Source organism: Perna viridis, chromosome 4 (genome assembly GCF_037379345.1).
Source record: "Perna viridis isolate PV_CMFRI_1.1 ecotype Kerala chromosome 4, ASM3737934v1, whole genome shotgun sequence".
NCBI lineage: Eukaryota > Metazoa > Mollusca > Bivalvia > Mytilida > Mytilidae > Perna > Perna viridis.
In genome coordinates, this window is record NC_142448.1 from 28,296,127 (window position 1) to 28,320,777 (window position 24,651).

Here is a 24,651-nt window from a genome sequence, read left to right on the forward strand (position 1 = left end):
CTATAATTTGCCGGTCATTTTGCCAATCTTTCAACAAAAGGGTGATATAACCCCCGAAACCATCTGATGGATCACCAACTGTATCGTGTATTTTTATTACGGTTACCGCCACGTGACATCAGAAGAACGTACATCTAGATGATATATAGAATAAAACTTTGCTTAGACGATGGCACAGGAATTTCGAAAATGCATTTCTCGGAAAAGGTATCAATATGTGGTCTGGTGATATTGCTTTTTGTATTGATCATTCTAATGTATGTGTCTCTGGAACTAGGTGTCCAGAAACAGAGCGATTTTACATGGCACATATGTGTCTATGTGATTACTTGTAGCACTTGAGCTATAAAGCATGCATATCAATTGAGAACTGTAGATAGATGAGAGGGACATGTATCTTAGGACATGTTTATTTCAGTGATGAATGATTTACACCTTGAAAACAGATTTGTTCAATGTGTCATAAATTTCATTTCCTCTTGTGTTTAGCTACCCAGGGCTTCACTCTTTATGAGCAATTAACTCGGCGGGTGTTTCTAGAAAAGCAGAGGACGCTTACCCTACCGGTGCAGCTGGTCCATGTTACCAGTTTTTAGTGGAGTCCGAGTTGCTCATTTACTTTTGTCATTTAGTATGTATTATTTGGTTATTTTATGTTCTTTGTTATGTATGTCTGTTTTCCATGTCTGGTCTTTGTCCCTCGATAAAATTATTTTGATTTCTGCTGGACTCTTGAATTTTGCAAACTAGGAAATGATACTAGTTGTTAATGGTGTAATACCACTGTTTCGGGAACCAGTCACCTGCACATATAAGAAAATAGTTTGGATTGACATGAAGTAGTCCTTATATCGCACCTTATCATTCAGTCACATAGTTAAGTAGATGAATAAAACAGTATATTTTCTAAGAGTAGGGTAAAATAATTATGAACAAAAACTATTTGCCCTTGATATGGCTAAATTTCTGCATCTGGCTAATTTCACTTTACGGTTCTTTCTTAGAAAGCCGTATGTTGATATTTTTTATGAAAGTTAAGATAAAGGGTACTCATCATAATAAAACCCCGCCAGCACCATCTGTATTGATATGCAATGTTCAATGAGCCTTATAAATAGCTGAATTTAACATAAAAAGTAATGGGGACATGAAATGTAGTGATTGCATCTTGTAGTTCGATTATGCAGTATGTCGGAGAGTTTTGTGTTCATTCATCGAGGAGTTCCGTGTAAACCGACAGCAAACCTAAATATTACGTAAACTGATGCACTACTACGATGCATTGTGGATTTTGGTGCGTGCGATTTTTTTTTCAGTCCTGCGTAATCAGAATGATTAATTTAGAAATAAATCATAGAATTCATTATGATATTAACCATTTACAACAATAGGCTTGTGTTAAGATACGTTAATTGAATTCGATCCCCGAACTTTCCTCTTATAACCTATTATGTAATCTGAATATTGTTGGATTCAAACAATCGATATAAATTGATTCAGTACATGAGTACTTTGATTATAAAAAATCCAAAGAGTCTACCTATCCTACTTTGCAACGCCTCGTGCTAATGGGTGACGTAAAATTTCCAAATATAGGACTTTACAAGAATTATTTAGCCAATCAAATTGAGTTCTGGTGGCACACCGCCAAGAATTTTCTGATGCAATACACGGCGATTTACTGCATAAATCCGCATACGGAAATAGTGCAATAAACCTAATTCTTTTTGTTCGAGTGGTAGTTCGAAAATCAATTGTCTTAGGGTTTTTAATACTCAAATATACAAAAAAGAAGTAGAAAATATAACAATTTGAACGAGTTGTATGCTTTTTAGGAATCCAGCGCAAGATTACAACCTTGAGCGGAAGATTTTTCCGCGCACCTAGCCTGTCAACGGTCATTTCTGAATATGCTCACCAAATAGGAACAAAGCGACATATTTATTCCCAGTGTGGAACACAAACGATTTTTATGATGGATTTCTAGTGTGGACGTGCAGAACCTAACGAAAGCTTAGGCTTTCACCTTATTTATTTAATCATGGCGTGAGTAAATTAATAGTTTATATTTATCGACCCCTACTTAATTGTGAAAATGTTTCAGTAGTTTAACCTATCTCTAGTTTCCGCCATTTCGCCACGTCGATCGGACTTGGAATAAATGAAATATTAATGATATAATAAAAAAAAAAAATAAAGCATGTAGCTGTTCGTCTTCTTTTTCATTTACGACAAACTGATGTATTTTATATTATAGAAAAAAATAAACTAATTATTAACTGTTTGTTGTCTATCCGTATGTTGTGAACATGCACGTGTACAGTTGGCCGCTGCTCTTAGTTTTGTGATTCGCACTTTAAATTATATATAGCGCTATCAGAATATAAGATTGAAACATAATTATGAATTTGCTTCATTTTAGCCCTTGTCTCAATCGCTGAATCAGAAATTTCGAAGAAAAGTGGAATGACTTGTTTGGAGAGGAGTTGTTCCACTATAGATCTATAGTTTTCAGCAAAATCCAAGCCCCTCTTTTCGGTCTTCCGGTTAGAGTGTTGCATGAGTTGAAAGTACACTTTGTTTTTTTTTTTTTTTCAGGATTCCCAACATTTTGTTCCTGGTTGCCCTTTCAGTGGCTTACGATTCAGCAGAAACCGAAAGTATATCATTTTCATCATTAAACAAAGAAGATGAGTTCCCTGTTTCAAGAAATGGAGGAGTTCACTTTGTTCGAGGGGCTTGTCCCGTCGGACGAACTACTGGGCTGCAGTCCGGTAGTTGAAGACCACTTTGATGCGGGATTAGAGATCCCTGGTGACAGTCTAGTCAAGAATGACTTTGGTCCTAATTTTTTGTTCCAAGATCTCCTGTCTGGAGGATCTCTTGAAGGTTATTATTTAAATAAAAATTCTAGTAGACATACAGTGTAACCCTATTATTAGAAGTGGTCAAATAACACACCACACCAGGTACACTTTCAAGAGGAAAAAATATACATGTACAGTGTTAGAAACTTGATTTTTTTGTCATCATAGACCCATCATAACTTCATGCAGACAGCACTGTACATTTTAAAGGAACTTGAACCAATTTCATCATAGACCTGCTTGATTTTACATTGAATTGGTCCTTAGGTCTACTGCTAATTTCTTTCACTGCATGTACAAGACATGCTTGATCTGTATTGCTTAAAAACATGGCTGATCATTCTTGCTCTCATTCATGCACAAATTTACCTGATATACAAAACAAAAAAACAAAACAATTTCACTACATCAGGAAATAATATAATTAAACTCCTTAACTACATATGAATATTGGTGCAATACAAGACATTCACCCTAAATTTAGTAGCAGGCTTGTTATTTCATACATGTACATGTATATACATGAGCATGCAGGAATTCTTAAATGAACCAACATCTCTAACTTTGCTTGAATGTTTTATTGCAGAAAATGACTGGATGGAAACAGTTGATCTCAGCACTCTGCTGGAGACCTCTGGGCCAGTTGTAGAAGAAACTAAACCTGCTAAAAGTGGTCGTCTTCTTGAGGAATTATTAACAAACCCTATTAAGATTAAATCCTCTCCAACTGTGTCTGAATCTTTGCAATTAGACACATTTAATTCAGAAAGTAGCAGTTCCTTGAATGAGCAATTGAATGAACAAAACACTCATGTTACTGATATCATCTCTTTTGGAACCAGCGATGATGGTGTTGATGCTCTTTTACTTCAGCAGCAACTGCAAGAACTTTATGAAGCTGCAGTTTCAACAAGTGATATGGACACATGTGATAACACATCAGGTGAAATTAGCCTGATTTCAGAGAGCACTGAAGAAAGTCTATTAGAAAGTAGTAATGAGTTCATTGGCTCTCCTTTGTCGAGTGAAGATATAGACAGTATTTTATCTGGATCTGGACCATCTTCGCCTTCTGACAGTATCGAAAATGATCCAGACTATCGTCCATCTATTGAGAAAAGTAGCAAGAAGTCAAAGAAGAGTCGTACAAGCAAAACTTCAAGTTCCAATAGCAAAAGTCGTCCAACTCCATATGAAAAGCCTGTTGTTGAAAAAATTGACAAAAAAGAACGCAAGAGAATACAAAATAGAAATGCTGCTATCCGATATCGAGAGAAAAAAAGAGCACAAAAAGGAAGTATTCACACTGAAGAGGAAGATTTAGCTATTAGAAATAAAGAACTGAAAACTAAAGTAGAACATTTAAACAATGAAATCAAATACATGAAAAATTTACTTGTTGAAGTGTGTCAAGCAAGGGGATTGAAAATTGAGTTTAAATAAGATTGGGGAGGGGGTAAATCTTCAGATTGGTTTGAATTTATTGGAAGGGAGGTAACTCATATCATTTCTTTTTGTATTTGTACATGTTCATATTCATTAGACAAGAGTGTCACCAGGGTGTAGATATTTTTGTTTCAATCATAGTGTCAATTGGTTGTATGATGATCATGAATAAATTTATTTCCTGCTGTAGTTAACTTTAATGAACACCTTTTGTGTGGTAGCTGAAAGTTAAATGTGGGCTTTAGGAACAAGTACTGAAACTACATGTACAATCAATATTTACATGTATCAAGACCCAAAAAAGTCTGGCAAAAGCAATAGTTGAAGTAAGCTCAAATATTAACTTATATGTATTAAGAGAACTGTAAAGGAAAGAATTCTGTTTTAAAATGAAGTTACAATGTAGTACACTTGTAGGAAGACCTGTACTACCTTGTGTATTAACTTTTGAGAAATTTTCAGTTGTGTTTCATGAGAAATGCACAGCTCCAGGAGATTAGATCTAAAGATATTGTTTATAATCTTGTCTGACTGATTATGAGTCAGGTCACTATTTGAATAATTGATAGGGTGAAAACAAAATTTAAAAGCATCTTCCTTTGTGCATAAGGGATTCATGCTCAAGATGGTAGTTAGGAATAAGCGAACAGTTTAGTTCTTGCAAACTGGTACAAGAAAACTAAAACAGAAATTTGAACTTTCTTAAACAAGCATTTCCAGGTTTTAAAAAAAAAGGCCTATAAAGTTTTGCCTCGAGGTTCCTTATCCTAAAGGGAAGAATTGAAAAGTAAGAGCGAAATGGTCTCTTCTGTCTATAAATTTAGTCCCCAAACCAGTATTTTCCTTGTACTAAATGACTTTCATTTGCTGTTAAATCCAAAAATCCTGTCTTCAAATACATGTAGGTCCATTAGGATGTTCAAAGGTTCAAATACAAAACTTAATTTACACAGAAATTAAATTCCTGTCTATCATTGTTAAGATTTCAGGGCACTTTTTGTCAATGAAGCCATGAACAGCCATCATAATTTACTGTAGCACTCGCACACATCCATGATCAACACCATAGTGAATGGAAAGGAGTAAAAATAACCATGAAATTCATACATGCAGTTCATTAAAATCAACATGCAAGAGAAATTTCCATTCATTTCATTTAGAAATCCGTACAAGTAGCACTATTAGACGACTTGTTTCTTAGGACTATTGAAACTTCACGAAAGCATACTCGTAAGAATGGTCAAGGAAATTGAAACATGGCTGCCGTCGCAAAAAATAGAACACGGGGGTCAAAGAGTAGTTCATCGCATACATGTCCAAAACCGTTAGGTTTAGCCAAATTTTGACATGGATTAAAAGTGTTCAACATCAGATCTATCTGTGGTCAAATTTCATTTTAATCTGTTAAGTGATTGCCCTTTCTTGACACTTTTTTTCTGTTTTTATTGTTATTTCTTTCAAAAATATTCTCGGACATTACTTGACCGATTGGAACCAAACTTGGTATGAATATTCCTTTGGGTATCGTGCATAGAAATGATGTGGGGATTTTTGATCCGTCGAAAAACATGGCCGCTGTTACTAAAAATAGAAGTTATGGTTCAGACAGTAGTTTTTCACATTTATATCCATAACCATTAGGTTTAACTAAATTCTGAGGGGGGTTGAAAGTGTTGAGCATGATGAGATCTATCTGTAGTCAAATATTTGTTTTAATCCATTGAACCATGTTGGAGTTATTGCCCTTTCTTGACATTTTTTTAAATTTTTAATGTTGTTTCTTTCAAAAATCTTCTCTCCTGACATTATTAGAACAATTAGAACCAAACTTGGTATGATTGTTCCTTGGTGTATCCTGCATAGGACTGATGTGGAGATTTATGATTTGTCGAAAAACATGGCCGCTGATACTGAAAATAGAACATCGGGGTCAGACAGTAATTTTTTGCATTTATCTCCAAAACTGTTAGGTTTAACCAAGTTTTTTCAATTGCTGAAATGATCCTTATTATTAGGACAACAAAAGTCTTTAAGGACAAAAGTTGTCAGACTATTCCTTGTAAGATTCAACCTGGTGAGTGATTCAGGCTCCTGGGAGCCTCTTGTTTGAGTCTCTCAGGGCTGCTCTTTATTGGGATTCTGTTAGTAATTCTATTTAGTAGAGGTGAAAGAACCTTGGTTTTGGGTAAACTGATAGAATTGGAGTATCTCCTTTAACTGACATGACTACAGTGTTGATGCTCTGGTCTAATTGATTGTATGGTCATAATTCATATTGATAGTAATTTGACCGCATTAAATGGCAAATTTATATGCTTTGACGCATGATTCAACAGTGGTTTAACTTGAAGCGTCTTTGTATGACTTGGGGAGAACTTCAAGCCGTAAAAAAGAATGGTTAAATCCTGTGATCAATAAAGTTCGTGAATGTAAAAAAAAAAACAAAAAATGCAGCGGAGTTTGAATTAACATGTATATTTGTTAAATGTGTATCATCAACTTTACTTGTGTGAAAAGTTGAAAAAAGTTGTGGGTCATTTTCCGACATCTGTCTTGTCTAAAGGTCACGACTGCTCAGCTAATAAATTGTCTTTGAAAAAAAAACTGACAGAAAAAGTAAAAAAAAACTACTTTCCCTACTTTAAAAGACTGAGTAGTTCCAATTGGACCATAAAGGTGTTAAGTAAGGAACCCAAACTTTTCATCACATTCGAATTATAACACTGATATGCACAATAAGATGCAATGTTTATTAATTCATAAATGATTTTTTTTCTGGCAGTAAGAATGGCATAAAACAAGCTTCTGGTATATAATGTGGCCTCTGAATTTATTTTTAGTCATATTAAATAGATAAAGCATGGTACTTTGAAGGTCTATTAATTACCTAACAAATCATGAATTCTAATAATCATTGACTACAGTGTTTCTATGCAGTCAAATTTTGTTGAATAATGGCACATGTATTGGTAATCTTCTCAGTTTTTTTTCATACTGTATCAATGATAGACTTCACTGTTATTCAAAACCCACTAACACATGAAGTAAAATGTTTTATTGTTGTCCTTATATATCACATGATAATTAGTGTAGCTGTAAGTATAATTATCAACAGTAGTTATAGTCTCAATTGTAAAGCACTTGTCATTAACCTAGGAATGGTCATTGCTGAGAATCTGTCTGTAGTCCAACAACTTTAAAACATTCCAACAACGGTCCTGATGCTGAAAATATAGTTAATTACACACTGAAGACTTTAAGTACACGATATGAAACCGACCCTTTTTGTAGAAGGAAATTTGTAAGGTATTCTGATATGAAAATACACAATATTAACACAAATTTGCAAAATATAGCGAAGACACAACCTTCTTTGTAAGTTGCCAAAAAAACATTTTATTTTAAGACTGTATAATCATGATAATGCAATGTTATTGCAAGTCAAATTTCATTAAATGACTTTCTAAATTCAATGTATCAATTTCATGATTGACCCCTTCAAAATTTTATTTACACTGCCCAATCTTCTAAGATTTTTTCATAGGACTTAATATTACCGTTAGTAGTAATTAGTCCCTGTTTTCACAAATATATTTCACAGTTACATTATAGTGAAGACCACCCTATCTTATATGACAATAATGCTACAAGTGTTGCCTTGTTACAATGGTCATAACTTTCAGTTACATGTAGAACTATCTGCTTATTCCCAGTGATAAGTAAAAGGATTCAAAATTCTGTGCTCAAATAAATTGTCGACAGACAAAGTAAAAACTATTGATTGTATTTATAGATGATGCCATGTCAATAGTTGGGAAAATATCAGGTAAAATTATGATGTGCTAATACACATCACCGTAATTTAAAGATATATTGGTCAAGGGGAGATAATTCAAAATTATTCACCATGAGTAGGTGCTTTATAAACTGTTATTTATTTCCACTCATCAGTTATCCCATCCATTGCATAGTTTTTTTTTAATGAAATGACATAATTTCTCTGTATAATGAACCTAATACTTTTTTAGAATTTGAATAATATCAAATACCTTTTTCCAGAATGCATCAAATCAAATGCCTGGTTTATTTCTGCTAGGCCAACGTTGTGTGAAACAAACTCATCAACTTTGACCTCTTTGTTCATATAGTCATCAACTAGCTTAGGAACGCTTTCTCTGCTCTTCCAACCTACAATACATGTATAATGAACATGAAATGGCAACTTTAAATATCAGCAATCTTTGGAAACTTGACATGCACTTCTACATGTATGCAGACCAATGATATATACAATACTCTAATATTGTATTTATCCTGCAATAAGAAAGCAACAAAATCATTTTTAAATATTGATAGAATTTTTTAAATTATAACTTATTCCCCCACTGAATCAATTTAATATTTTTACTCAACATGCATGGGGATCGTCAGGTTAAATTGCAGGATAAAAATAAATACTGGTACCCTAAACAATGAACATAAACTTTAATAACAGTTGTAAATTTGGCAAGTTCGTGACCACTTACAGAACTAAAATCTGCTACATTAACACAGAGGATGAGAACCACAGTTTGAACCTATCAAGTACATCATTTACCTCTACATCACCATAGGTTCGGGAAAAGAAGCAAACAATTCAACAAAATAGACCAAGTACAATTGTGTGGTCACATTAGCAACCATTTAGAGTTAACAAAGAAAACTTCAATCAAATCAAAGATTTAAATATCTTAAAAAAAAAAAGAAACTTTGCTGATCCATAACAAAATGCTTCAAGGATGCAGCTTAATATGATTATTGAGGTGAAAAACAGGGCAAGTGTAGACATACATTCAATTTCATTATATCTCTGAAATTTAATTGTGATTAAATTTTTGACATAGAATAAATGTGGTCATAGAACATATGGATTAAAGACATTTACTTTTTATGGTGATAAATTAAACTTTCTAAATACAATGTTAATGTAAAAGAACAACATATATTTAATTTTATTGAAAATCAGCAACTTTTATATAGTTTTATAGAATGCTTGCTTTGATCCCTTTTGGTCTAATACCTTAACAGTAGGGACCAAAATTCCTAAAACCCATCTGAACCTTCCTTTTCTTAATATTGAACCTTCTGTAAAATTTCATCATGATACATTGACAATAATATCACCTTATTATTAAAAAAAAAGAAAGATTTTTTTACTACTTTTGAAAAGATTCTACCCACACAATAAAGTTCTGTCAATCAACTTCTTTATCATGATTTAAAGTATAATACAGTGAAACCCTGTATAGACCAACTCTGAATAATCCAAAACCTTGTCTAAACTTAACCCTGACTAATCCAAAACCGTATCTAAACTGAACCCAATATAATCCAAAACCCTATCTAAACCGAACTCTGCATAATCCAAAACCCTGTCTAAACTGAACTCTGAATAATCCAAAACTCTGTCTAAACTGAACCCTGAATAATGCAAAACCCTGTCTAAACTGAACTCTGAATAATCCAAAACCCTGTCTAAACTGAACTCTAAATAATCCAAAACTCTGTCTAAACCGAACCATAAATAATGCAAAACCCTGTCTAAACCGAACTCTGAATAATCCAAAACCCTCTCTAAACCGAACTCTAAATAATCAAAAACCCTGTCTAAACTGAATCCTGAATAATCCAAAACCCTGTCTAAACCAAACTCTGAATAATCCAAAATCCCGAATAAACCAAACTCTGAATAATCCAATACCCTGTCTAAACTGAACCCTGAATAATCCAAAACTCTATCTAAACCAAACACTGAATAATCCAAAACCCTGTCTAAACAGAACTCTGAATAATCCAAAACCCTGTCTAAAATGAACCCTGAATAATTCAAAACCCTGTCTAAACCGAACTCTGAATAATCAAAAACCCTGTCTAAACTGAACCCTGAATAATCCAAAACTCTGTCTAAACCAAACTCTGAATAATCAAAAAACCCTGTCTAAACCAAACTCTAAATAATCCAAAATTCTAAATAAACCACTCTGAATAATCCAAAACCTGTCTAAACTGAACCCTGAATAATCAAAAACCCTGTCTAAACCAAACTCTGAATAATCCAAAAACCCTGTCTAAATTGAACTCTGAATAATCCAAAATCCTGAATAATCAAAAACCCTGTCTAAACTGAACCCTGAATCCAAAACCCTGTCTAAACCAGACACTTTTAAAAGTCCCTTTCTATTAATTTAAATATATTTTAAACCTTAGAAAATCAGACAGCTGTCTGAACTGAACCAATTCTAAGGTCCAAAAGGGGTTTGGTTTAAACAGTTTTCACTGTACCAGTTAAAGACTGTTAATTTTCACAAATTATCAGTACAATTGTATTAAAGACCTTGACATAAACAGCAAGCATTCAGAACAATATATTTTGGGGATTTTTTATTCTTTGCTGAAATAACAACAAAAAGTCATTAATTTACAGTACCAGGGGACAGTACTCGCACTTACCTCCAAATGCTGTTCCTTTCAATACCCTAACTTCTAATTTACAGTACCCGGGAACAGTACTTGCACCTACCTCCAAATGCTGTTCCTTTCCATACCCTACCAGTGACCAATTGGAATGGTCGTGTAGAAATCTCCTGTCCTGCACCAGCCACCCCAATAATGGTAGACACTCCCCATCCTTTATGGCAAGCTTCTAATGCAGCTCTCTTGAAAGGAATGAATAAATGTAGTCAAAACTTCTCATAGCTTTTGAAAATTCAATACATATCATAAACCTTTTGGTAATATCCATATGACCAACATTTTATGCAACATATAGGCTACATCTATTCAAAAATATTAAGAAATTTGTCCTTTCAGAATTGAAATAAATCATAAAAATTCCATTTTATTATTGTTTTACCATGGGGTGGCCATTAATGTTGTTATTTAACCCCTTGCTATTGTTAAAACAATGCAACATAAATGACCAGCCCATGGTAAAACAATGATAAAATGGAATTTCCTTGATTTATTTCATAAATATAACCATGCTTATATTATTATGAATAATGCACTGTCGGTAAAAAATTTTAAGAAGTACATCCATTTTAAAATTTTCTTAGTTTGAACAAGAGATAAACAAATGCAAAACATGCACCCAATTATTACTAAGTCTAATAAAATGTGTCTCAAAGCTTATCAGAACACTGTCATGGTAAAACAGCGATCAACACATGACCAACATTTCATACAATACATATTTATTCAAAACTAGTCCTATTAGAATAAAAATTAATCAAGGAAATTCCATTTTGTCATTGTCTAACCACAGGCTGGCCATTTATGTCGTTACTTAACCCTTGCTATTGCTTGAGATATGATGTCATAGCATGAATCCATTTTCACACTTACCATTTTTTAGTGAAACAGCACCCAGATATATAAATGATTATTTCCATAAAAAATTGAAGACTTAATTTCTTTATATTATTACCATAGTAGCAACACTTCCAATGCATTCAAAAGTAAAGTCCAATCCACCATCTGTCAAATCAACCAATACTTGCTGGATTGGTTTGTCTGGATAGTCCTTAGGGTTCACTCCTTCTGTCATTCCAAAATCTTTAGCTGTAAAAATAAATATAATATACAGGGATTTAGCTTAATGAAAACTCCTTTACATTACACTTGTCAAGCTAAGGCCAAAATAAAAAAAAAAAACTAACTTATTCATTTCCCCTCATTCTACCTACCCACTGAAAACGACCCCTACCCAAAAAGTTTATATTGCCCTTTCCTCTTTTTATTATTTTTTTCCTGTACTTTTTTTCTTTCCACTTGGATCATATACCATGTACTTTTGTTAGAAAAAAAACCCTACCCTATTCTGCAACATCATTTTCATTCAAAACTCTAAAAAAGGTCTGATGATGTCACAATCACTCCTAATGTTTTGACAGATATTTTCAATTATCTTGTCATGTACCAGAGATAGAAAAATATCTGTGAGTAAGTTCAAAGGAAAAAGTATAGATTACTGATAAAAAATACATTTATAATTGTGGCCTAGTAAGTCAAATACATTTTCAGGACTTGTAAAGTCAAACCAAAATATTCTGTATCTGCAGTTATATTTTATTATCAATTTTTATGGTGCACAGCAATTATGCAAATGCATCTCATCAAATTGATATTGCCTAAAGCTTCTGTAGAAAATAAATACAATTTGGAACTTGAAACTCAAGCTTTGCGAAGTACAAGAATGGCCTTAAGAGTACTTTCAATATAACAAATGTCAATGTTTCAATGATAAAATATTTAACAAAAACCCCAAATATTCTCCTTTTCTCTAATTCAGTCACTGCTGTGGTTCTAAGGAGGGGTGCAAGGTCAAGGAAAATTCCGATTTATCATTACTATACAGAATGAAAGAGGTTTAGACATTCAATTTTTTGTAAGGCATTTGAATTTTTTTGGAGGGGGAGGGGATTTGGATAAACATTTTTTGATTGCCTTGTGGTCCAGTTTTATTTAATTCCTATTCATTAACACACAAAAATTTATGAATTTTTTCACAGGAGTACAATGTAAGCCAGAAATTTTTTTATTCCTGGTGTTGGCCATTCTTTTTTTGGGGGGAGGGGGATAAAAAAAAGGCCAGGAAATTTTTGTCAAAAACATAAAAACACCCCTACCTTCACCTATAAAACCAAAAGTTTTGTGCCTATATGTGTATTAAACAACCAATATTAAATTTATTTCCCTTATCTTTACCTTATTACTTTATTCTATAGGGTTTCTTTGACATAATATCACATAGTCAAAGGTTCCTCTTTGCCACCTGAGAGAATGACACAAATAGATAAATTCAAAGATTATTTGAATGGCTTATCAAAGATAACCTATTTACCTAAATCTTTTATATTATTCATTAGTTCACCTAAATCTTTTTTATCAAATCTTTGATTATTATTATTCATCAGTTCCAAATTTTGAACTATCATAATCTCTTTAAATATGAAAACAACTTGTCTCATGTAACATATGCATTCTGTACGAAGTCCAAAGTGCCTACATGTACATATCCAGTCCAGTCTTAAAATTTTCATCCTTTATAGTTAAATAAGGTTCCTAAGAGGCACTAGGAAGCAGAATCACTCATTTTGGTCTAGAGAGGGATCATTTCTGGAGGGAGCCATTAGACATCCCTAACAATAGAAAATGGCCCAGAAAATCAATCTCATGAGTCAGCCCATGATATTTATAATGATGCATAAAGATATTAGGTTTACAATACATTTCATGTTCCCTTTGACCTATTGTTGATTGAACTGGAGAGTCATATGTTCATGATTCCAATATATTCATTAACAGCGAGAATGGTTATCTATTGACAGAAGGTAATTAATCAATTGTCAAATTTTTACATCTGATTGAGTTTTTTTTTTTGTCTTTGACTACTCTTATAAGTCTTGCACAGACATTTACGGAATCCCTGTAGGGACTTTTTGTATTATTATGTGTTACGACTTATTTGTTAGCATTTATTAGTGAATTAATATGTATTTATTGTTGTTTGTTAAAATTACTCATTATGGTCAAAATCCGTTGATGGGTTTTAGGTAATATTCAATAAGAATGACAATAAATAAGCCATATTTCTCTTGAAATGGATTTGACTCATATCATCCTTTGAGGACTATCATAGGAAGTCTTTTAGAAGCCTTGAAAAGGAACAAAGGCTGATTAAGACTCAATTAATTCATCACAATTTTATAATGACAATTTACTCTAGAACATCACAGTATAACATGACTTGGGTATTAGCTTTTTACTGGCCATTCAGTCTTTCTGATATTGCACTACTGCTGTCAACCCCTCCCAAGTGCAGTCACATTCATTTAAAGCACAAAAAACTACTTGGAGCAGGTCTGATCTTGTACCACCTAGAGGAGAACAGTTCCGTCTGAGTTGGAGGAGATGGGATACACTTTTAGAAAAGTACAACACATAGCTAAGGACAAAGTGAAATGGAGAGGACTTGTTGCAGACTTATGCCCCACTTGAGATAGAAAGCACAGGTGAGGTGACTAAAAAGTACTAACCTATGGCAAACTTATCAGAATTAATATCAACACCAATGATACGAGAAGCTCCAGCCTTTTTACAACCCATGATTACAGCAAGTCCTACAGCTCCCAGACCCCAGACTGCACATGTTGATCCTGGTTCAACCTTAGCTGTGTTCAGAGCTGCCCCATAACCAGTAGATATACCACACCCAAGGAGACAAACTTTTTCCAAAGGAGCAGATGGATTCACCTGGAGTAAATCAAATCAAATCAATATAAATAAAGTAAGCAAGCTCTCAAACTTGGTACGTGTACCAATGGAGTAACATATAATAGTACTTAATATAGCCTGGAGAATAAAATTCATACATTAATTTTAATAAAAAAAAAATATTTATGTAAAATATGAAAAAAAATATTTACAAACAGTACCAAAAAGGAAGAAAAGTAGACTTCCATTTTTATTTATTTTATTCAACCATTAAAACAGCATTATTTTACTCCTACAGGTGACATGTGTTATAGTTATTTCCCTTTTCCTGCTATTTGATATTATTGCTTCTGGATTAAATGCTAAGAATAACAGCTTTATACTTTGGTCAATTGTTTAAAATCTGGTCATCTCATTCTCTAGTTTTCTAACTAAACAAGCTTTTTCCTCAGCATATAATGGTATTTTTTATTCATGGACTTACACAAAATGTGATTAAACACACAATTAAGACCACACAAACCTTGCTGACAGATATTTCAGCACATACTGTGTACTGACTAAAAGTACTACATCCCATGAAGTGGAAAAGGTTCTTCCCTTTACAGGTAAATCTACCTGAACCGTCGGGCATAACTCCCTGTCCCTGTGAAGACCTGAAATATACATCAATATTTCTGATTAATTTTTCACCTTAGGTACAATTTAGTATGTTTTTTTTAAGTAAGTTTACATTCTACAGAATAGAACTAAATTTTATCTTTACAACACTGTTTCAAAATACATACATATATTGACATATGACATTAAAGTAAAAACTGTCTAAACTAAACCTGAATAAAATGAAGACCTGCCCATATCAGATCTACTCTGATGGTATTTTTATTTATGGTTATCTATTTTCATAGTCTTTCAAAATTTTATTATTACTTGGTTTCATTAGAACAATAATATTTTCAAACATAACTTGACATTTGTTTGGAATTGGAAAAAACCACCAAACCTACCCCGACCCCCCAAACCAACAAAAAAAGAAAATAACAAAAAGAAAACACAAGTTCTTCAGCAGTGCCGGCTTTAATTTAAACAATAATTCGAATATTTCGATACAACAAAAAGTTCTCACCTGATTTTTTGGCACAAATTGGTCTTAGGATTTTTACAGAATTTACATTCATAGCATTGTGGTGTGTACAATGGAATCACATGATCACCTGAAATAATACATTACAGTTTATATGAATCTATACCCCACCTTACTACTGGAGATAACCTTTTAACTTTAATAAAACAATTCAACAAGGAAGAGAAATATCTGTCATAAAAATGTATACATACATGTAAATGAATACATGTGCATATACATGTAAATGTATTTTGATACCATAAAATATTTACAATACTATTATGTACCCAAACATTTCTTTGTGGACACTTAAATGAAACACCATTTCACTACTTTTTTAATGACATCTTTACCTGGAGGCTAGACAAATGCTCTAATTAGAATTTGATTGGGTCATAGATCCTAGGTTTAAAACTAGAATTAACGACTTGTAGTTCTGTATTGAATGGCATTTTTAACTTCATTTAAAGAACAAAGATATAATCCTTCATATGACTCCTAACACCCAATATATATCAGTAACATCAAGAAAACATGCAAATGCACCCATCTGTATCCTTCAATATCCATCTCTCACACTGTTATTAATATATGTACATATATTAATGCATTATAATCCATTATGAAAGCATGCAATATTGTAGTGTAATAACCTGTCAATGGAGAAAACTTCAAAAGTATGTTTTACTTGTGCCTAATCCATTTTGTAATATGTTCTTAGAAATAAAATTTGTTTAAATTACTGGATTTGCATTACTGGTAGTTAACCCCTTTTTCATGGACCTGCATCCCCATTGTATGTCAGCACATGAATATTTTCAATATAAGCATTAACAGTAAGTTAAAAAAAAATGCAACACATTTTTTTCGTATGTAACATATGTTCTGAATTGTTTTTCATATGTTAAGTACATACATGTGTATCATATTCAGGAAGAAAACAATCACGAAGAACATTTGTTTATACATGTAAACTTCATTTGTTAAAATATGTTTACAATATGGTTTCATAAATGAAAGGCATATGTTTTTCACCTGATTTTGGATATGGGGGAGATAAGATATCTTATGATAACACAATACCCAAAAAGGAAAAAGGAGACAGCACAAGTACAGATCTTACCAGGTTGTACAGACGAGACGCCATCTCCAACACTCTCAACAACTCCTCCACCTTCATGTCCAAGAACACAAGGGAATTTCCCCTCAGGATCATGTCCATCAAGTGTATAGGCATCAGTATGACAAACTCCGGTGTACAGAACCTAAAATTTGAAAGTACATTTACAACAAAAAAATAGGGCAAGGCTTGTAATGCATGTATAAAAATTATCAGAGAAATAGTGAAGAGTGTTGCATCATAAAAAACCAAAACTGACATGTAATGAACCCTGTCAAAATTTTTTACAAATTAATTAATAGACATTTTACATGGTACCAATCATGTTTTGGCAGCCAACATTGACAATGTACAGTTTAGAGGGTACACAAATGTAATGTTTTAGTAAAGTAACAGTATCTAGACAATTATTTAAAGTTTTTTATTTATTACAAATTATATTTTCTATATATACCTTAATCCTGACTTCACCTGCCCTTGGTGGCATGACCTCGATTGTCTCGATGGTCAGTGGCTTCTTGGCCTCCCATGCCACTGCTGCTAAACATTCAATGGGCTGTACAAAGATACATATATGATACTCATATAAACAGTGTGAGTTATCAGTATATTAAAGTAGATATTTCTCGATTTTCTTTATCACTACAAACATGACCAACTAAGAGGAGGTATTTCCAGGGAATGGAATCCCCTCTTTTAATTGGAGATTTTTTTAATCTCCTGCATTTTTTAGGTAAAAATTTAGCAATAATAGCCTGGAACCCCCTTCCTGGATCTGCCACTGGTACAAGGGCTAAAATTCACTTTCAAGAGTTCCAAGTCGATGATTAACTTGAAAGAAACGGAAAGTCCTTACTAAAGCACCAATGGAAAAGATTAATGGGCCAGGATCTAGGCAAATGAAACTGCAAACCTTGAGAGGTCATAGGACAAAAATCAGAAATCTTGTACCACAGACCACCACTAATTTGTCGTAGTTTGAGCCACTTTTGAATGATGAAATTATACAAAGTAATTAATTAATGCCAAACAAATTTCATATCCTGAAATTTATGATGTTATCCAAAAGTGATATTGTTGGCTTCTTTCAAAACTTTCCCATCCTCTTATGCATCAATTTTTCAAATTGGGAAATTTTGAATAATGGTACATATCCTTCAGTTCGTAGTTAAATTATTAATCTTATAGATGATATCAAGAAAATTAGTGTAATTTTAATCATATAACAAAATCAGCACTAAAACTAACAATTGGGAAATAGTTTATCTTATTTGGGATAGGGTTTATGAAATTTTTCAAAATACGTTTTGGAAACATTCATTATGTGAAACAGCCTTGTTTCAGAGGTTATTTAAGGAAAACAATATTGCTGTCCAATGAAATTAGACATAAAAATGTTGCATTAGTTAGAATTCATCTTAGACATCTGTATGGTTTCTCATTATTTCATTTACATAAATCAATGAAATGTTTGACTGCTTAGAAAATAGAAAACCTTAGGTCTATTTCTAAATGATATATGAGCGAGTTCTAATAAGGCTTGTTATGATAACAACATCTAAAAACTAAGCTCTGTCTAATGTATGATTTCTAAAGGATTGCCAAGATTATAATAATATTAAAGATATGAACTTTATCAGTTTAAAGTCTCACATACACTTGCTATTGAAAACAATCTATGAAAAATACCGGTTTATGAGAATTCTCCTAACAGCTAATTTGTGTTCTATAAACACAACTTCAAATCTTTACTCTTCAGAGATTATAATGAGTCTTGTTTACCAATATCTACAATTACTACAAAGTTTTTGGTTCAGCAAGAAAAGATCTTTTATTCTGCATGTTGAACAATTTAAATGTTTATAATGGAGAAAAATGATGATTTTAACATTTTTGTAGAACATTCTTTTAACAAACGGTTCATAATATATGTCAACAAACTGCAATTGATTTTGTGCCATAAATATTGAAGATTTTCAAATGAGTCATCTTAATTCTGAATTTTTTTTTTTTACTTTGTACTGTTGAAACATTATATTTTCATCATGAATGACTTTTCATTATAAAATTCTTGCATTAATATATTACAATAACTGATGACGTACGTCATTAAATCTAATTTCTCAAAGTTAAACTTCTGATAACAGTTAGATTCTCAGTCATTTATTGGAAAAAATAATAAAAAAAATGAACAAAGATACAATCATTCATTGAGACTTTAGAATCTGAATACCTTCTGAAAGGTGAAAAAAAAACCAAATTGGTGTTTAGTTAAGGACTTTAATTCAATAAGCCTCACAATTTCATCAGTTGATACCAATAATCTACAGTTTTAAGGATGTCATAATGTAAGATGATGAGCAGGACATTGGGAAATGTATAGCCCTGCTAGCAGTACACCTTAGGCTTAAACTGAAACTATTTCATTTAAAAAAACTGCATCTTATAACACATTTTTAAAATCTAGTTGAAACCTTTAACCATTTGACAATAACAAACAATTGAAGATATTTTTCCATTTAAGATGATGTGTGATTGATCTTGAAACTCTAGATTTCTTAAGATCTGAAGATTTTAAAATTTTGGCCAGGAGTTTGGACCTCAAAATCGGAAGTTTTTAAATCATCACCATTTGACGGGTGTTTTGATATTAAAAAATTGAAAAACACCTAGAAAGCAATAAATACTGATTGAATGCTGTATCATATGCCATATCAACCTGAGACTCCTAAATCACCCCTAGGATCACCAATGATTGTAAAATTCCATATTGTATACTCTGTATCTCATACTCTATATCAGTCCAGATAATCATGACGTTAACTGAGGCATGCTTTTTAATCTGAGATGTTTACACCTCACTAACGGAGGGAGGGGACCAAGCAAAATAAAAATTAGTCTCTAAAGATGGCATAATTATTTAGACTAACTCTATATCACACCCCTAGGCCTATATCTCTTCCATACTAAAACACATTTCAAGTATAACAAAAATGTACAGTATGATGAACATGACATGTTTTTCATTAAAATATACTTTTTTGTACATGTTGTATCTGCATTATAAATTATCAATACTTATCAATTATGGACTTTTAACAAAGTCAATGAAGTCGATACGTTATATATGGACCTGTTCAGATTATAATGACTAAGGATGAAGTCAGAAGTCAATATAATCTAACAGGTCCATATATAACATATTGACTGAGTGAAAATCCTTAATTCATATACTACATATGTAGATAATGTATTTTCTTTTTGTCTTTTTCATCCGTGTCACTTTTGCCATGATTGGCTTAAAGTGATTATAAAATGGAACAGTTTATATCCGGATCTAATTTAGAAGTATAACGTCAATATACATATAAATAGAAACATAGTGACAATACATTAAAAAAAACAAGGCTTCATGTACGTGGAATATCCTTTGCATCCAATGAACAAAGATGTAATATATGACTATAAATAACCTCGAATTTGACTGTTTCAATGGGTATTTAATGGTTTTTTGCAAATAATGATTTTCACTGAGCAAAATGGCACAGGAAGTACTCATCATTTGTGGAAGTTTCAGCGTGTACCCCAATATAGTATCAGGTAAAATCCTATAATTTATTTTGAATTGTCATTTGTGATAGGTCAATATACTAAGATGACGTTGATATAAAATGTATTTTGACTAAATAAGACATCAAAAGTACCAGATAGACCACTGATTTTCTGTGCAGACTTTAATCAGCAATTGAAGTTACATTGTAAGACAAGGAAAAGACTCAAGTAGAGGAAAAGCACAGAGGCAAATACAAAATGAAAAAATAAAACAAAACAAACCCAAACAAATACAAGAAGTAGACCAATGATATGATTCATGGCAAATGAGGATTATCATAATACTTACTAAGTGTACATTTGAATTTCACCCTTGATCATGTAAGTTTCATTAAAAAATGGTGTGGAGATAGAAATGCCAGAACAGATTACTCATTTAATAAAACAATCACTTTGGATTTCAGTTCATATCATGATTAATCCACCATTGAGCTCTATAATCACCTAAGCTGACGATGTCTATAATTAAGATACTAATAAAACTTATCCCAAGTCATTAATAAATTCTATATCCCACCACTAGACCTTTAGTGTATCCCTACTCAGAACACACTTGAAGTTGATTTAAAATATATGATATGATGAACATGACATGACAACTTCTGATTAACATGCAGTATCAACCCTTGATCTATACCATCCTGTGAAGATGGACCTTGGGGTGATAGCAGTCAAAATAATTAAGCTGTCTTGGGAAACTAACGTTTAATTTGTATGTCGCCTACCATTGTTAGTAAGGCATAAATGTCAGATAAAAAAATATATCTCAGCGAATGTCATGATTAGACTATAATGGTGATAAAGGAGACCAGGGTTGATATAATCCTTTTTGGGATTTGTCGCTGGAGGAATTTTTTGTTTTGACCATGTAATAGAGATTTTGGCATATAATATTCGGAAAGTTTCACATGTTATATCAACCCTCGACTTATATCATATATTTAGATTAAAATATACCTTTTTTGTATATGTATTGTAAGTATTTGTTTAAACCCTATATTGTCTACTCTATAATCACACCCCTAGACCTATATCGCATACCTTATATTGCACACCTTCATAGACTGTACTTGAAGTATGGTTAAAATATATGATATAATGAACATGACATACTAAAATCTGTATCATATGCTATATCAACCCTCAACCTATGTCACCCCACGGGCCTCGGGTGATAAAGCAGTCTCTGGTTGATACAGCATGTGATACAGATTTTGACATGTAACATTCAGTATATATCGGACTTCGGATGTGATAAAAGAGTCTTGGGTTGATTGCTTGCGGGTTTGATGGAGCATGTGATACAGAATACATGAACCCCTCCCCCTTTTCAATGACATCGTGTGTGCTTAATGCATTCTGTCACGCAATGGAAATGCGATTATTGCGGGCGTACATAATTTTACCTTTCCAGCAGTGTCTGACATGATAAATCTTCTAAATAATTTAAGCCACACAGAAAGTGATGTACCCTAGCCGGCTCTTATCTACTTCACCTTTAGTTTGCACACGTACCTTAAGCTTAGAACTGCAAAATGACTCTCGGACTTTTTCCTTCCCATATACCTATTTCATTCATTTATTTATTTATCTATTTCCAACAAAAAGGACATCGCTCATTTGAAGCATATAAAAATCTAAGGAAACAGAGACACCAAGACAGTAAACAATAACATAAACTAAAGACCAACATTGACAGTTGAGGAGAGCCTGAGTCCACGATTCAAAGAGAGATAACTCTATATTTTTTTCAAGTAAACCTTTTCAACAATTAGTCGGCATTCAAAAAAAAAAAAAAAAAAAAAAAAAAAAAAATTGTGCCCTTTTCCTTGCCGATTTATTCATGTCCTCTAACGAGTCGGAGTTTCTACAAAGTCTTTCGAAAGACAAAAAAAATTGAGTAGCCAGGACTTTTAATTTCACATTCAGATATATTATTGATGATCAATAATCCCAAGAATACAGAATGGATCTCATTATAAATAGCACACAGAGCTGGAAATAATAGAGACAACAGACAAATCTTCCTTCGCCTCTTATTTAAACATACTACTCAAATTTTACACTAGCGGTCAACTCAGTACGATAAAAGTCCAAATAATAAACTATCCTCATTTGTGCAGCATCATAATATACCATCTTCTCCTGCATACATAGGGAGTTAACATCTCACAGTTATAAGATATGCTAGAGCTTGCACTAATTAAATAGATTTTCACAGTCTTGATATCGTGTCATCCGACAGAATCGACCGTATGAGACATATTTTCTTATAACTTTCTTTCTTCTTCTTTAGTTATACAGCATTACTTCGTCCTGCCGAAGATTACTTGCTGTCGCATGCGTGGAGTAAGAATGTAAAAATTAAAGTAACTATTTTAGAATGCAATTAGCAATTCACATCATCAAAAAGAAATTTTTTATATACAAGTTAAAACTGTGTCAACTGTAGTGCACGAAATAACTGTTTGTGGTAGTAGGTTCCATTGGATATTGTTCGTGGAAAAAATGACCTTTCGTAGGTATATTTGGGGCTGTTACATGCCAAAATGTTTGATTGTGTTTTTTTTGTTCTGGTATCTGATGAAATTAACACAGTCGATGGTATGGCTATTAGCTGGTGTGAAATTTTATATAACATGATTAATCGGGTTTTAAGAGGGCGTTCCACCAGCATAGGCCAACCAAGATTGTCAATCATGTTGGTGACTACTAATGTTGTGGTAGCTATTGTACACATACCGGGCAGTTCGTCTCTGAACCATTTCAATTTTATTTTTTTGTTCCGAAGTATGTGGATCCCATATAGTGCAACTGTACTCTAGAAAACCAAGTGATTTGTTTCCATTTGATACTTTGGTCCAAAAACCCGTCTTCCAGGCAATGCTGGCGCATTAAGAAGTCAGAATAGGTACTAGGACCATATGCAAGGGAGACTGGTTTATTACTGCACAATAATGAGAAATTTATTATTTTAACCGAAATCGGTTAGTTAGTGATACCGGTACTTTTGTCCTGAGGTGAGACGGTACTGTCGTCAAAACAGATGTTTTTTTTCAGTGGCAGATCCAGAGGGGATGGCTACCCCCATTTTATTGGAAAATTTGTTAATTTTATGTGTAAAATCGACAAAAATGGCAAATGACCTAGCACCCTCCCTTTTTCTGAGGAAACTCGGCTGGATATTTTTCAAAGTGTCTGGATCCGACCTTGTTTTTTTTCACTATACCAGTCGTTTAGTTTCTGACACTGATTGACTACTGTTTTACTAATTCAGACTTTTAATTGTATGCGCGGAAATGGTAGTGCCACTATTGAAGCAGGAAGTTTGGCTAGTCACAGAACCTGGTTTTATCCATAATTTTACTTTGTATTGCCTGCACCAAGTCAGGAACATAGTGACTAATTTATTTTTCCCGGTTTATTCTTGAGTTTGCCTTTTTGTATCGCGTTAGACCTATAACAGTTACGTTTCTGGAACAAGGTTATATTGAAGTCATCACTACAGAAGTTTTATGGTCGTCATCATGAACTCGTGAATCATTACGGTATATCCATTTGCACTATGAGAACCGATTTATCCAACGTGTCATAGTTTTCCTTTCCTCTTTCGTCTACACCGGACTTGACTTTTGAGCAACTCGGCGGGCGTTTTTAGAAAAGCAGGACGCTTACCCTACTGGCGCACCCCGCCCATGCACCCAGTTTTTAGTGGAGTCCGAGTTGCATATTTGCTTTTGTTGCATTGTTCGTGTTTTTTTCTTTTACGTTATTTTGTGTTCTTTGTCGTGTGCGTCTGTTTTCCAGTCTGGTCTTTGTCCGTGAATTACTTTCTTTTAAATTCCGCTAGAATTTTGGTTTTCTAGATTACTCTTTGCTAGTACGTGTAGTATTTGGTATTTCCATTTGATTTATGATTATGAGTTCAGTATTTTTTTCTTACCTTTATCTTTCTTTGAACTTCAATTCATCTTTCAATTTTGTCTTTCTTTTCTACCTTTTTTAATTTATTGTCTATAATTTGTCCAATGTATTCTCGTTTTCTGAAATGTCCTTTAAGGATGTTGTTTCCTTCTTTTTAAAGGTTATTTTCAGGAGTATAGTCATTGGTCAAATATATATTGCCTTCCCAAATTATTCGGATAGTCTGAGATCATATGTACATGCATACATTGTTTGGAACTTTCTACCTTCAAACTTGACACAAGAATGTCGAGCAATTTTAA

General features: G+C 33.0%; 2 protein-coding genes across 2 annotated transcripts; one reads left to right on the plus strand and one right to left on the minus strand.

The window, feature by feature from the left end:
* Positions 1-1,865: 1,865 nt before the first annotated feature.
* On the plus strand, positions 1,866-4,502 carry LOC148619606 (uncharacterized). Its single transcript, XM_088579723.1, has 3 exons — positions 1,866-2,046; positions 2,599-2,889; positions 3,454-4,502. The coding sequence occupies exons 2-3, from the start codon at positions 2,691-2,693 to the stop codon at positions 4,308-4,310; spliced, it is 1,056 nt and encodes a 351-aa protein (XP_088435849.1). The 5' UTR covers positions 1,866-2,046; positions 2,599-2,690; the 3' UTR covers positions 4,311-4,502.
* Positions 4,503-7,353: 2,851 nt separating this feature from the next.
* Positions 7,354-21,985, minus strand: LOC148619607 (alcohol dehydrogenase class-3-like). The gene is made up of 10 exons (XM_088579722.1): positions 21,832-21,985; positions 17,268-17,369; positions 16,817-16,958; positions 15,694-15,781; positions 15,091-15,223; positions 14,390-14,606; positions 11,779-11,912; positions 10,873-11,008; positions 8,363-8,501; positions 7,354-7,537 (listed from the first exon to the last, which is right to left on the minus strand). Exons 1-10 carry the CDS (start codon positions 21,850-21,852, stop codon positions 7,510-7,512), a joined length of 1,140 nt encoding a protein of 379 aa, XP_088435848.1. The 5' UTR covers positions 21,853-21,985; the 3' UTR covers positions 7,354-7,509.
* Positions 21,986-24,651: the final 2,666 nt, after the last annotated feature.